The 15,257-nt window shown below is 49.6% G+C and overlaps 1 protein-coding gene across 6 annotated transcripts in view; it reads left to right on the top strand.

Annotated features, from left to right (window-relative positions):
• Positions 1 to 14,098, top strand: part of PRKCE (protein kinase C epsilon) — a 517,695-nt gene extending 503,597 nt beyond the window's left edge. For all 6 annotated transcript variants that reach the window (XM_013056348.2, XM_013056350.2, XM_013056349.2 and 3 more), the window contains one exon: positions 10,896 to 14,098. In XM_013056348.2, the coding sequence (XP_012911802.1) occupies positions 10,896 to 11,042 (147 nt within the window). In that variant the 3' untranslated portion in view covers positions 11,043 to 14,098. The remainder of the gene's footprint in view (positions 1 to 10,895) is intronic.
• The last annotated feature ends 1,159 nt before the right edge of the window (positions 14,099 to 15,257 follow it).

Genomic DNA, 15,257 nt, shown 5'->3' with positions numbered 1-15,257 from the left:
TGTGCGTACATAAAGTGTTCCTGGACCACAGTGTACGGTGTGGTTGTAGCTTGTCTCTGGCTGCTGTGGGCTTCCGTGCTAGAGTGGACTGCTCGTCACAGGGACTCGAGGGCCTGCAACACCTGCATATTTACTATATGGCCGTTCCGAAGAAACTCCCCACTCCTGCTTTAGGAATAAGAACCCAAGTTAAGAGGCTTGCCTTGAAATAGTTCACTTAGGGGTGCCTGGGTGGCTCACTGGATTAAGCCTCTGCCTTCAGCTCAGGTCATGATCCCAGGGTCCTTGGAATCAGGAAGCCTGCTTTCCTCTCTCTCTCTCTCTGCCTGCCTCTGCCTACTTGTGATCTCTCTCTCTCTCTCTCCCTCTCCCTCTTCCTCTCCCTCCCTCTCTCTCTCTCTGTCAAATAAATAAATAAATAAATAAATAAATCTTTTAAAAAAAAAAAATACTTCACTTAAAATAATTGAGCTGTAGAATTTAGAGGTAGGGCAACTTTGAAAATCACCTTGGCTAGTTCCCCCACTTGACCGGGGTAAGCAGAGGATGCCGGGGAGTTGTGTCTTAGGTTTTCCTTTCCATGTTCTGTGGGTTTCTAGATGGCACTGCCTTCCAGATGAACCCAGCTTTCAGATGGTTGCTGCGAAGTTTTGTTTAAAAAGCACTGTAGCGAGTGTACAGAGTTTGGTAACAGCTTCTTTCTAGCAGGGATACCTGCCCTTCCCTGTAAGGACCTGCAGAGGGCCAGGTCTTTAGCCCCTTGTAGACCCTCGGATTCATAAACAGATTGTAAGTGGCTGCGCTCCTTGACTCACCAAAGTGTTTGCTGGGTGTGAGGGAGGAGGCTGGTGTTAGCCGGCAAGTATTTCCAAAGTAGCTCTTCAAATGGAGTTTGTAAAAATGTGTATCTTTTATAGTTTGTAAAAGTGTGTATCTTTTATAGTCTAGCAGACAATCATGAGAGGACAAGGACAGAGTGGAAATGGTTGAGTTTCAGCAGCCGATTGGACAGAACTCAGTTGTGGTGGCTCATCCGGAACGCCTGGTTCTCAGAGGGACTTGGTCCTTTTTTAAAAAATATACGTATAGAGACTGCCTGAGGCGTTAAGGAGCTTTCCTCAGAAGTGGTTTAGACAAAAGGCAGTCGCCCAGATTTTGGGAAGGAGGCATTTGGGGCCACTGCCTGCAGCTTGGGTGGCTCCTCAGCCCTGCAGGCCACAGCCAAGACACCATGCCACTATGACCCTCTCCTCTGGACCAGTGAACAGCCAAGAACCAAGTGATGCCCCATTTTTAAGTGTCGTGAAGTGAATCATTTGTGCTTAAAAAGCAAATGGGTCTTCATTTTCTTTTCCCCTAAAAGATGGAAGTAACTTTACTAGAGTAAAAGTCAAAAGCTAGAGAATGTGTGACCCCTTCACCCAGGCAACCATATTTTTTTTTTTAGTTGAATTAGTTGGCATCATCTAAAAATTAGGAGATCTCACATGAAAATGTATCTGGAGCATTTCTTGGACATTCAGAAGACCTAGAAACCCTAGTCTTATTCCTGAAACTGCTAAGGAAAAGAGGCGAGGAAGGGATCCACTGGTCCTTTACACAGAGGGGCTCAACCAGGCTGCGTGTCAGAATCACTTATGAAGCTTTAAAAAAAAAAAATACAGAGGATTTGTATTTTGTCTTTGTATTTTTTACGAAGGATTCATATTTTACAAAGCTTGAAAAAAAAAATACAGAGGATCACCCCTGGAGGGTCCAATTTATGAGGTGCAGGGCAAGGCCCAAGTGTCCATGTGGTGGCCCTTTGGGGTTTTTTTATTTTTGTTTTTTACGGGTGTTTTTGGTTTGTTTTTTTAAATATTTTATTTATTTAACAGAGAGAGAGACAGAGAGAGATCACAAGTAGGCAGAGAGGCAGGCCAAGAGAGAGGGGGAATCTGGCCGAGCAGAGAGCCAGATGCGGGGCTCGATCCCAGGACCCTGAGACCATGACCTGAGCCGAAGGCAGAGGTTTTACCCACTGAGCCACCCAGGTGCCCCTGTTTACGTTTTTATTTTAATCACCGGGGCTCGTCACTGTGAGAGCACTCCTTAATCCCCATCTCCTTTCCCCTCCCCCACCCACCTCCCCTCTGCTAATCATCAGTTTGTTCTCTATCCCTGTGTCTGCTTCTTGGTTTCTCTCTCTCTCTCTCTCTGTGCTTGGTTTGTTTTGTTTCTGAAATTCCACATATGAGTGAAATCATATGGTTTTTGTCTTTCTCTGACTGACTTATCTCGCAGAGCATAATACTCTGTAGCTCCATCCACGTTGTTGCAAATGGCAAGGTGGCATTCTTTCTTAGGTCCAGACATGCCCTCACGTGCGTACACCACCCCTTCTTTGTCCATTCACCAGTCGATGGCTGCTTGTGCCGCTTCCACATCTTGGATCTCAGTAGAGAATGCTACTGTAAACATTGGGATGGTGGGGGAGGGCATGTATCCCTTAGAATTAGCGTGTTTGTCTTCTTTGGGCAAATGCCTAGCAGTGCGATGGCTGGATCTGGATCGTAGGGTAGCTCTGTTTTTAACTTCTTGAGGAGCCTCCATCTGTCCTCCACAGTGGCTGCTCCCGTGTGCATTCCCACCAGCAGTGCAAGAGGTCTCCTTTGTCAGTTGCACTTTGTTTTTTTGGCTTTTTTTGATGCATAGGCAGGATGGAGAACACCCTGTTCACCAGTGACAAAAAGCAAGGCTATTACTTTGTCTCTCACTTTTCCCCAAAGGGAAATCTCTTATAAGTACAAGGATTAGGGCAAAAATCACTAAGAGTGAACTGAAATCTAAGGGAGGTGAGTTAAGCGCCCCAGGGGGGTGAGGGCGTGCCCGTGGCTGGGGCAGATCCTGAGCAATGGCATTGAGTCTCTGACTCAGGGCGGGGCATCACTGTTTTGCAGAGCTCCAGGCAATCCAGCATGCAGCTCCTGCTCTAGGCCCAGGGGAATTACCTGTCCTGTTACTGAAAAATCCGCTGTTTGGTAATTTGGATTCGATGGAACAGAAGAGTGATACCAAATGATGGGAGATGGGCAAACAGTCCCCCTGTATGCAAAAATACAGAACATGTGGATTGGGGATACTTGGAGTTAGTTGCTCTTAAGAGCAGGATCTGGAAGCTTCTCTAAGAAGATAGCTTGTGGACACTTAAGGGGCAAACAGTAATCACTTGGAGCCAATTAACTTCATTTCTAGACCAGTGGACCAGAGAAATGAGGCAGACGTTGTGTGTCCTTGTTCCAGCGAAGCAATTGGAAGTCTCTAATACCAGCCTCCTGAACCAGATAGAAAAAGTGACCATGGCTGGTCAGTTCATAGTGGATTTAACCAGCAATGCCACCCCCCCCCACTGCCCAAGTGTGCTGGTGGACCTGTCAGCTTTGCGAGAGGGCGGAGGTCAGAGGGCATCGAGCCTTAGCCTGCCTCACATGGCATTATCATACGCGTCTTAATGGAGTAACGGGAGGCGTGCCTGTCATGTTTTGGGATGACACAGAGCCGAAGGACAGAGCAGAGAAGATGGATGATAGAATTAGAGTTCTATTCCCACAGTACTTTAGAGTTTACATGAGCATGACTTACAGGGTGTCCTAGAACCCTCGGCAAGCGAGGTATAGTCATCATCCCTCCTGTTTTGGTCACAGACTGAGATCAGAAAAGTAAATTACAGAATCGTTATTTCTGGGGGTTTCTCGACAAGCCGGAAGTAAGTACCAAAATAAGAAGAAATCAAAGCGCAGTGCAAAGGGTCACATGTGGATTCAAAAAGTCCGTTTCAGAAGATTGGCGTTTGTGTCCGTTTCCTAGGGCTGTCTTGGCAAAGTACCACCAACTGGTGCCTTAGAACAGAAAACTGTTGTGTCACAGTCCTGGAGAGAAGTCTTTAATCTAGCTATCAGCAGGGCCATGCTTCCCCCACAACCAAGGGGATGGCAGTTGTGGGGGCAAGGGCGGGGCTTCCTCGCCCCTGTCAGCTTCTGATGGATCCAGACGTTCCTGGGCTCGTGGCAGCTTCTCTGTTTTTCAGCTGGCAATCCCCTGTGGCTCTGCATTGGGATTCCCTCTGTGCACATTGGTCTCTGTAGTCAAACTTCCCCTTCGCAAAAGGAGACCAGGTGCATTGGGTCAGGGCCCACCCTCACGACTTCAGTTTGATGACATCTGCACAGACCTTATGTCCAAATAAGGTCACATTCTGAGGAATTGAACGTATCTTTTGGGGAGACACCACTCAAGCATAATGGGGTTACGTTGGATTGAGAACACAAAGAGCATCCATGATTCATCACAGCTGCATGAGAAGTGGTAAGACGGCAGTACTAGCTTAGACACCAGTTTAACATGAGTGTTCCCACCAAGTGGAAGGTCATGCCACAGCACGTAGCATAGTTCAAACCAGAGTCCGGAATCGAGAGGTCAGCTATGGCCACCACATGCTAAGAAGGAGATGGATTTTAAAACGGCAGGGAACCACCGAGGGCTCAAAGCAGGGTAGGTGCTGGAGAAGGTCCGTGGGCAAACCAATGGGAGATGAACTCAGTACATCTTACGCTGATTTCTATAAATAAGGTTCAGAAGTCTGACCAGTGCTTGGTTAACAAAATTAAGAGGGGGAGAAAGGGATGGAGGATATGTTTGCAGAAATTTCTAGGTAAATGATTGTTAACTTGAAATTCTGTTCCAGCCCTCATTTTTGCCAGGCAAGAGATTATGCACTTACACGTTCTGTATTTCATTTACCTTCACGTGTAAGCATGTATGTATAAACGCGGACACGCATCATCTGCTATTTCGAATGTATGGTACCATGAATATATATGTGTGTGTGCAGATTCAGTTCATTGATAGTGAGCAAGCATTCTAATTATTCAAGTACTCGCTTTTCCTTTTCAAGTACTTCAAAGAGTGAAGTGGAGCTTAGACAAGACTATTGACATTTCAAAGCTAGGAGGAATCTGGGGTTTGACTGTTAAGCATGAATGTAATTCCTTCAAGCCAAGGGATACTAAGGTCTGCCATATCCCCCACTGGGCAGGGATCAGAGAGGAGACAAGGACACACAGGACCTATTCAAAGAGGCCACATGCATGGCCCAGGAAGTGCCATAGGAGCCGGGAGGGGGTGAGATTGGGTGGGGCTGCTGTCAGAGGGAGCTGGGACCTGATATGGGACCTGGACCCAAAAAAGCTGGCCTTTTGGAGACGGGGTGGCCATAGCCTGCCCCTCCCCCACCCTCCCCCTACTGGCCGTGTGTGGGTATCACGGGGACCCCTACCTCTGCTCTTGTCCTGCCAGGCAGAGGTAAAGAGCTGGGCAGGGACTTGCAGAGTGGCCACACGAAAGCCGGCTCCACGCTCCAGCTTGTGAGATTAGGGAGTTTGCTCTGTGCTTGAGAACAAAGTCATCTGTTGATCTCCTCGTAATCAGATGAAGACAGAAGCAGGACTCGCTGGCTCCTCTGAGAGCCCATGTTTGTGCCTTCAGTGCAGTCGGTGAAGGGACTGCACCAGCCAGACAGGAAGTGCACGTTCGGGCCACCCGCCCCTGTCCCTGCCAATGGCGGAGCACTGCCATAGCCCGCCGATCCCCCAGCCCTTAGCCCCTGGTGATTTAGAAGGCAGGGCCCCGGCCCCTGCACTCTGCTTCTCAGATGCAGTTTCTCAGAAGGATCTGGAGCCTCGCATAACTGTTTCCTCCCTCCCCTCCCTGCAGATACCAGAGCTGTGCCCCGCCCCCATGGTTGGCCCCAGGCCTCTCAGCTCTGAGACCTTATCTCTGAAGGGATGCCAGCGGGAATGGGAGTGTCCTTTTCCTCTAACAGCAGCCACAAGGGGTAGTGACATCAGCTCCCCTTAGCCCATCTGTCTTGATGGAATTTTCCCAAACCCTTGTTGAACCTGTTTGTGTTTGTCTCTTTGCAGTCATCAGGGAACCCCAGGGCCCCCGAGCTGACAACAGCTCACAGAGGAAGCCCCACAACCTAGGCCCAAGGCTACCTGTTTCTCTGGGCTCTAGGCCCCTCCTGAGTCACACGTTCAGCCATCTCGCCACTTTGCCCACGCTCCGCCAAATGGGAGGCCCTTCTGGGACGCCGGCTGCCAGTGGTCCTGAATCCAGAGCACTTCACTGGCTGTAGGGATAGCAGCAGCAAGAGAAATACAGTCACTCCTTTTTCAGCAGATATTTGTTGATCCCTGTTTGCCAGGCCAGGCGGTGGGCTGGGGACGGAATGGGAGTTCAACCCAGTTCTCGTGCCCAGAGCTCACAGATGAGTCGAAAGGAGGAGGATACATGCGCTCCGTGCTGTGATGAGTTAGGGTAGTTGACGGGGCACTCCTCAGAGGCATGGAAAGACAGGAAGGCTGCTTGAAGGAGGGGCCTCTAGGTCTGCAGGGGCAAGGTGAGAAACCCAGCTGGATGATGAGGACCTGCAGGCAGAAGGCAGGAATGAGAGGGGGGGTTCCAGGCAGAGGATTAGCTGCGCAAAGGCTTAGAGTCGAGGGAGGCCGGTGAGTCCAGAGAACCTCAGAGGGCAACAGGGCCCAGAAGTGGGCAGCTAGGTGGGGATGAGACCCTGAAGGGTCCTAGAAATAGAGAACTATAAGACCCTGGGGCTTTTCCCAAGAGCTACCCAGTGCCATTGGAAGAATCTCAGTTTCCAGAGAAAGCCCTGGAATGTTCAGGCAGACCCTGGCTCTGCACTGGCTTGGTATTTGGAGGCCTACCGAGAAATGTAAGTCAGTCCATTCAAGAAGCCTGTGGCATCAGTGGCAGATCACACAGACCATGTGGGTAACTGCCACACTGTACACAATGTGCCACGGCACACAGTTTGTCCAGACTTGGAGGGCACATTTCCTGGGCGCCCATTATATGTTGGGGTCTATACTGAGGCACCTAACATCTGACATCCCATTGAGTCCTCAAGGTAACCTATGGAGTGCCTGTTACTATCTCCATTTTACAGATGAGAAGACTAAGTCACAAAGAGTGATTTCACACTGTATCATATAATCAGGAAGCGCCAGGCTCAGCATAAGAGGTTAGCCAGTGCTCGCGCTCTCCTACTCCATGTTGCCCCCCTGAGTGGGGGCCAGGGATGTGGGGAGGGCTTTGTGGAGGAGATAAGGTCTGAAGAGGTCCCAGCATCACCTCTTAGATTCCGCAGTGTGGGCTGAGTCTGACATGGAGATTTTAGGAGAGGTGTATGGGATGACCAAGGGTCTAGGTAAACAGGGAGTGTCTCTGTGGGTTTGCCCATCTGAACCTTGGAGTTGAGTCTTGTGCTTGCTGAGAGAAGGAAGCAGCTTTTCAAAGAATAAAATCAGTGAGTAAAGATACAATCCCCAATCGTTTTCAAATAGGTGGATACTATGCCTGCTGTCTCCAGGCTATTAATAGGGGGTGGTATTTCCCAGAGATGCCTGCTTTAGAAAACTTCTCCAGTGTCTAAGGTTAATAGGAATTACACAAAGTGGGGGTGTTGGATTTTTGAATTGGAGATGAGTAACTGACATGCACCTAAAATGCTTCTAAGGATCTGGAAGGGCCTGGGCCAGGTTGGATAAGGGGGCGAGCGAGGCAAGTGTGTTTTTCTCTAGAGCTCTTGAAGAATGGCACAGTCACTCACATGCTACCGAGGATTCTGTGACCTCTGGAAAGCCCAGAGCCAGGCTAGATGGCTCCCCAGACTAACGTGAAATGGAGCTAGAGGATCTCTAGCTAGATCCTCTGGGAAGAACATCCCTAGCTGTGCTGACTGACCCCTGGTCCCTGGTCCACAGTCAGCGAAGGACGACACTCAGACAGCCTGTGGAATCGAGCTCCATCACCACGCTTGACTGACCTCGGGAACTGAAACCAGTTTCCATGACTAATGGCCACTCAGGTCTGAAAGGGGAAGCACAAACAGTAGCTACACAGGGAGGACCTGGGTCAGAGTAGTTCCAGAGTAGTTCCAGATTTCCCAAACTTCTCTGTACACACGTGCTTCCCCTCGGGTGTGCCCAGTGAGAGGGAGCCGGGAAAGAGAGCTCCCTGCTTCCGTCGCTACTGGAGACCCAGGCACCGCCCACGCTTGGCCATGTTACAGAAGAAGTTTTCCTCCTGCCCTCTTCCTTGCTTCTCTTCTTCGCCTGTCTTCACACCACCTCCTCTGCCACTCTCTTCTTCTACTACTCCTTCTGCCGCTCTCCATCCCTCCTGCTCCCCATCAAGGACATCTCTTGGTCATCTTCTGGGATGGTGCTAAGTGCTTCCCAAGTCACTCCTCCCTGCCCTGTTCCTCCTTGTAGACTCATTTTACCTGGCCCAGCAGACCCATACTCGGCAACCCCTTCCTCAATCCAAGTGAATCCATCCCACCTTGGACAGAGACTTTCAGAAGAGGCATCTTCACACCCTTGACTCGGGCACTGACCCTCCCCGTCACTGTGGAGATGGGCTCGGTATTCCTCTCCGAAGTTCCTGTCCTCACAGCGCCGCCCTTTCCTTTCCGCTTATAGTATACACACTGGAGGTGGAGACCCCATCGGCCTCCTGCCCAGGAGCCAGCCCCTCCTGGTAGAGGCAACTGAGCCACATCTTGGCTTCCCCATCTCAAGAGCAGCACCCACATCCTTCAGTAGCAGGTCCTGTTTCCATCCCTTGGGTTTTCTGTATCTCCCTTCTGTCTTCCCTCTAAGGTATCTGGGACGGACTGAACTATGCAGCTCAAGCCCAGAGAAAAGACCCCAAGCAGGACTGATGGGTGCTGAAATCTTTACTCCTCCCTGCTCGGTGCGGTTCTCCTGATTCTGATCTCAGCCTGGGGTGATCTGCAAACATCCTCTCCTGCCAAGTTACCCACTATCACCCCAACCTACAGCCTCCCCTGCCATGCTTGCCCACTGGCCACCCCTTCTGGTGCCATTGTAGCCCAGCAGCCTGGCCTCAGTGTCTCCCTGTGGGCTTTGATCCTTGCTCCATCTTGCCGTGTCTACAGGGTCTAGCTCTCCAGACGCTTCACGAACGCAGCATCACACAGAGACCCAGATCTGACTCTGACTCTGCTCCTAACTAGTCGGGTGACCCTGGTGAAGTCAGCAGATCTCTTTAAGCCCCACTTTGTTCATCTGTAAAATCAGGATAACAGTACCTGCCTACTCCAAGGATCAAATAAGGAAATGAATGGGAAGGTGCTTTGCTTCGTAAACTGTAAAGCCGCCTTTCCCAAACTGTGTTGCAGAGCCCTCCTCCTGAGGGAGATGTTGAGAAGCTATTCAGGAAAGAAAAAAGGTTTCATGTCAAGTTTGAAGAAGCCTGTCCTAAACGCACTGAACCCGGTTTCTTGACCCTAGGAGGTCTGAGAATCTTTAATCCGCCAGTGTACGTGGCGAACCTCCAAGAGCCGAGTGCAAAAATAGCTTTGTCTCAAAGCCCCTTCTTTCACAGACTACTTATTAACGTTTTTCAGGTCACTAGTTTCCACAGAACAAAGCTTATATTAATATTATTCCTCCTACAAATAATAATGCTAATCTTTCCACAAGATCCATTCCATCATCCAAGTCACGAATCCTGGGTAACAGCAGTCAGTCAGTGCCTAGAAGAGTACGGCAGGAGCTCCTTCAAGCTTCTGGGCATCATGCCGTGTGTTCCAGGGAAGTGGGGCCGGGGGGTCTTCACCCCCCGGACTCGCCCTCCTTGCCTCCATCCCCATGCTGGATTCTACCCCCGGCAGCTTGGTGAACCCATCGGCCCTTTCTCCGTCCTCTGTGTTCCTGCCCCACACCCCCCACCTTTGCCCCATCTCTCTCCCTGCCATGGTGACTTCTGCCCATCTCTGCCGATGCAATTGTAACTCCTTCTTCCAGCCCCAGCCAAGTCCCACCTTTTCCATGGAAGTTGTTCTGACTCTTGCAATGGGTGTTCGAGACAGGAATATTGGCTCCCAAATCAACTGGAAGTCCCAAGAGGCAGAGAGTGTGATTTACACTTGCAGATTTTTTTCTCAAACCAGGATTTGATTGCTGCCCTCCTCCTCTCCCCCATAGACCAATAAGCCCTACTTTGGGAACTTGAGCCTCCCCCAGGAACGGGTCCTTCTGAGCTGGGGAGTCATGGATGGGTTTTTTCCCAAGCTCATTCATTCAGCAGATGCTTCCTGTAGGGAACTCAAGGCTGGAGAAGACAAGACTCCTGCCTTTAAGGAGCTCTGGGTCACAACACCCACACACAACTCATTGCAAATCAGCACGTTGAGTGTAATCGTGGAAATAATGCAGGAGTGCATAATAAGGCTCTTAGTGGGTACACATAGAGATGGAGGCCGGCTTCCCAGAAGATGCCCTCCTCCCCAACCCCCACTCATTCTCCTACTTAGAGAGAGGATGTCCTATGGAGCAGACCTGGCAAGGTTAAGGAGGTCTACCTTTAGAGAAGAAAGACCACTGCAGACTCTGTGGGAAGGAGATTGGAGTCTGTTTCTGGGATCACAGGGATGGAGGTCTTGATGGAGCCAGAGGGATAGTCTAGGAGGGGAGGTATGAGATGAGAACTCTGCATCCCCCTGTCCCAGACACACATACCCTACCCCTACACGACAGTCTGTGGGAATCCCACTTCCCTGCTTTTCCGTCATCCCTTCTCACCCCCTCTTCCCTCTCACGTGGACTCATTCTTCCTCTCCAAGTCCTCTGCCACCTCCTGGTCCTGGGGCCATCCATCGTGACCTCATCGGAGCAGCCCTGGGTCTGCTCTCGGGAGCTCGCAGCCCGCTTTGGCAAGAGGCTGGTCGGTGTAATGCCCACTCCCCGCGGGGGGCCCTGGGGAGGAAGCTCAGCCTGGAGTCAGTGCTTTCTCTTTTCTTCTCGCAGAAAACCAAAAGAGACGTCAATAACTTTGACCAAGATTTTACCCGGGAAGAGCCAGTGCTCACGCTTGTGGACGAAGCCATTGTGAAGCAGATCAACCAGGAGGAATTCAAAGGCTTCTCCTACTTTGGTGAAGACCTGATGCCCTGAGAAGCCACTCCAGGGCGAGTTTGGTGATGCTTCAGGAAGGGGTGCCGAGAAGAGTCCTATGCTGGAGGCTCGAAGGCCTTGAACTGCTTCTCCTGTTTTCCAGAGCCTCAGTCCCTCATCTACCCTCTATTTATTGCGTTCCCTTATCCCAGGCGGCTCCCCCCTTGTCTCCCTGGGGACCAGAAGGCACTCCCAGTCCTTGTCTCATCAGTCATGCAGAATCTCCTGGTTTCGGTGGGCCGTGTTCGGTCTGTCAGCAAGCCTGTCTCCCCTCCTCGAGGGCTCCCGGCAGTGACACAACTTCAGTTCTTTCCCTTCAAAGAGCAGAGAGAAGAGCAAACAAGAAGCCCCTGGCTCTGCTGTTGGACAGAGGGTCCCGACGACTGTCACCTCTCAGCTCCTCTTCCTCCCCACGCCTGCCACCCTCTGCCCCTCCGTCCAGGAGAGACGGGTGCTTCTCTGGCCCCGGGGCGCCCTCATGGCATGCTGTGAAGGAGACAGCCGGCCAGATGCAGGGGTGGGCTCTCCGGGTTGGTTTGCTCTGGAATGGCTCATTCTGGCTTGCTTTGGTGTTAGCTTTGGTGCATGCCGACGTTGTGAGGCCGTGTATCTCGTGCAAGGAATCCCTCTTTGTAGAAAAAGAAATTTGATTTTTGAACTCAAGTAACATTTGAAAAACATATTAGCACATTGGCTGTCCAATTGGCTGAAAGTTATAAATTCCAATACTAACGCAGGTAGCTATTAAAGGGCTAATACACAATGAGAAACCAGCCGTCCGAGGTCCGAGGCTGACGCCGTGCCTGCTCTCATGGCGCCTGGGGGCTGGTGGAATGGAGAGGGAAGAAAACAGGTAGCGCTCCTCATTCTTCCAGATCTGCCTGAGCACAGAGGCCACCACGGTCATGGCCCAGCCCCTGAGGTTCTAGTCAAGCTCACTCCCAAACTCTCTTTGCAGTTTCGTTCTAAGCTCCCAGCACACACACTATTTATTTCCTGCAACAGAGTGTTCTTTTTTTTTTTTTTGCGCACCTCTGCGAAAATGGTAGTACTACTGTGTCGTGGTCTTTAGACATTACACGTGTAAAGTGAAATATGAAACCTCTGCTCTTGAGGCCAGCAGAAGGACGCTAAACGGGGGTCACGTGGAGGGTATCCAGAGACGAACGAGTGACTTGTTTGCAAACTGACACCCGTGTGCCGTGCCGGGGCGACTCGCACGGACCCGATTTCACGGATGCGATGTTACCTCCTGTAGATAATTGCTAACAGTGTTACGTTCTTTGATTTCCAAGGGTTCTCCGTGGCTTTGTGTACCCGTTTCCCGGCGGTCACTTGGTTATATCCCTTTTACTGAACTGATTTCGCAGGGAATGGAATCCATTCCAGCTGTTGCACGTGGATTTCCCCACTGCCCCTTAATATGTATACTTGTGAGTGGCAAAGTGGCACTAATGAAGCTTTTTGCCTTTTGTACATTTGAGATTTTTGTATATAGTGTTTGCTGCAAGGCCTGTGGAATTAATTCATTGAATTTAGAGGTATTCAACTGCTGCATGTTCAGGCATATTATAAAACTTTAGTCTATGAAAGAATAATTATAATAATGTCCAGGTGCAATATTCTGTAAACATATTGGTTCAAGTTACCGAGAGATAAGGTGTTTCTTTCTTGAGGGTGGGGAGGAGTCCTTTGTGTCGTTTATTTCATTTTGGTTTATTTCAAAAGATGTAAACATACATTAAGCTATATTAAGTCTCACATATCGTGCTCCCATGGTCTATTATGCCCAGATAGAGAAGGGGAAGGGAAAGGAACGGTTTTGATGGTGGTTTCAAAGCGTGGACGGTGACTAGCTTGAGCCCCTAGGGAGTTGGTGTCCATCTTTGCATCTGGCCCGTCATAGCCTTTGTTACTAACGATGACCTTGAGTTATCTTTCGTTTTTACTTTTTCAAAAACTCAGGTGTAATTATTATCTGTTCTTACGATAATTTCAAATATTATACTCTTATCAATTTATGTGTTTGGCGTACCAGTGCAGTGATGAGGAACAGCAGATTAACTTAATTTATCTTCGGTAACTTGACATACTGGGGAGAGAGACTATCGTCTGGAGTTGAGTACAAGCACAGAAACATCTTCATGGTGGCATCATCTCATTTTTTTAAGAAGACATGACAGTACTGCCCATCATACTCTTGCATCACTACTGCTCTGTTTTTCCTCTGCTTCCTTCGCCACGATGAACTTGGAACGGCCAAGCAAGCTCTAACTGCAATGCCAAGTGGCCTACACCAAGGCCTCGGTGGTGTTCCCTTCTCGCAGGGCTGGGGCTCTTCCCAGAGGACAGCTGGCATTTTTGCTGGAAGGTCAAACAATACATTCCACCCGGCAGCTCCAGGCAGTCATTCGCGGGGTGCCTACCCCAGAGACGCCCCCTTTCCGCCCCAGAGCTCGGCTGGCTGGGACGCCCCCTGCTTGGGGCGGGAGCTGACCAAGTTCTCAACACGGGCAGGTTCAAATCCCACATGTCGTCTATAGAAAAAAAGCTTGTGTGTTCCTTGAGCATTCTCTGTTTCCTTTCAGTTTTCACAAGGATTAGGAAGCGGACACATGGTTACATTTCTTTCTAATCTATCCAGCTCTTGAGTGGGGAAAAAAAAAAAAGCCAAAAAAATATATGAAGGATAGCTGTTCTCCTGTGTTCTCTCATTATGGACTTTGTGAAGTGAAAACATCATTTTTTTTTCCTCCAAAGGTGAAAAAAAAATGCATTCTTGCTTTAAAAAAAAAAAAAGGCTAAAAAATTACCTCTTTTTAAATTATGTGCAAAATAATTCTGGCTAAATATAAAATGTATTCAATTTTAGGGGTTTTTTGTATTGTGATGCTTTATTTGTACATTTTTTTTTCTTTTCTGGATGTAATTTTAATCTCTTGCCATTCATTAGTGTTATTTCATCGTAAACATTATTGTGCCAAATGTACTGTATTCAAAAGGATGTGAATGTGTATTGTTTCAGAACCTAATAAATACAATGGCGTTAAATCGTATTTCTGGGCTCCAGTATGTGTTTTTATCTCCTCTGTGAGGAGCAGGGTGGCACCATTGAACCTTTGTGCCCTGCGTATGCTTGAGATTCCAAATTCCAAAACCTAGACGTGGTTTCAGCTTTGCCCTTGCCCTTGGAAGATGCCTGAAGGATGCACATGACCATATTGGCTCACCCCAGCCTGGCCTCTAAGCTTCTGGGACTGCCACCGCAGGGATGGAAGGGGCCTGAGTAGATCAGACGAGGCTCTGGGCTGTCTGGGCATGGAGCAAAACCATCCCGTCTGCCCAGGAATCTTGGAAGATGGGCAAGCAAAGCAGGCAACACCCACATTCTTGTCTTTCTAGAGAAACAAACGCTGAATCTCCTTGAAGCCGAATGCCCATGCAAGCTTCGTCAGGACTCAGGTTCTGACTGGCCGTTCAGAACTCTTTGGAGTCCCAAGAAACTCCTCCTAGACTGGGAGCCCCTTGCAGTCTGGGCCTGGAGCACACGACTGACCACTGGGGCTCTGAGCGTTAGCTCGTGCCCGCCTCCACTGCACGGCCCAAGTTCGTGACCATCATGGCAGCTCCTGGGCTCTCCACCTCCTTCGCTCTGGGGCTCTGTTCTCATGTCACATTGCCAGTTCTGCAAGGCTCCTCTTCTTTCTCCAGCACAGATTTTTCAAGAATATTTAAGTACCCCGTTGAGTACACCACAAATTTCAATTCATCACAACGTTGTCTTCCGTACGAGTTGTGGACAAGATTGCAGTTTTATTATTTGTCATCCTCAGGTGAAGGAATGGCCGACCTGTCACCCTTTCAGCCCTCAAAACCGCTTCCTCATAAGCCCGCCAGTGACTGTTGGCCGTTATCCTGAAGGTACTCTCAGTCTCCCCTCAATAATGTCTCCTGCCTTCCTGGAGATGTAGCGTGGACCTCCAAACCTACCCCAACCAACAGGAAAGTTGCACATATCACATAGTTTCCTCGCTGTTTCAGGCAAGTGTCTAGGTATGTGACCAAGGAAACACAAACATCTTGCCAGCTTGTCTGATTTAAATAAAAGTCAGGAGAAATAAAAGGATCTGTTCTAGGAGGGTCAGAAGACCTCTCCAAGCATTTCACTGAATGAAATCTGACCAGCCTACATCTCCCTTGCCTAGTGGCCCAGAA

This window comes from Mustela putorius, unplaced genomic scaffold (assembly GCF_011764305.1).
Source record: "Mustela putorius furo isolate JIRA1106 unplaced genomic scaffold, ASM1176430v1.1 tig00000224_pilon_pilon_pilon, whole genome shotgun sequence".
In the NCBI taxonomy this organism is placed as follows: Eukaryota; Metazoa; Chordata; class Mammalia; order Carnivora; family Mustelidae; genus Mustela; species Mustela putorius.
The sequence above is the reverse complement of the archived record's forward strand: the minus strand, read 5'-3'. Positions and strand labels throughout refer to the sequence as shown.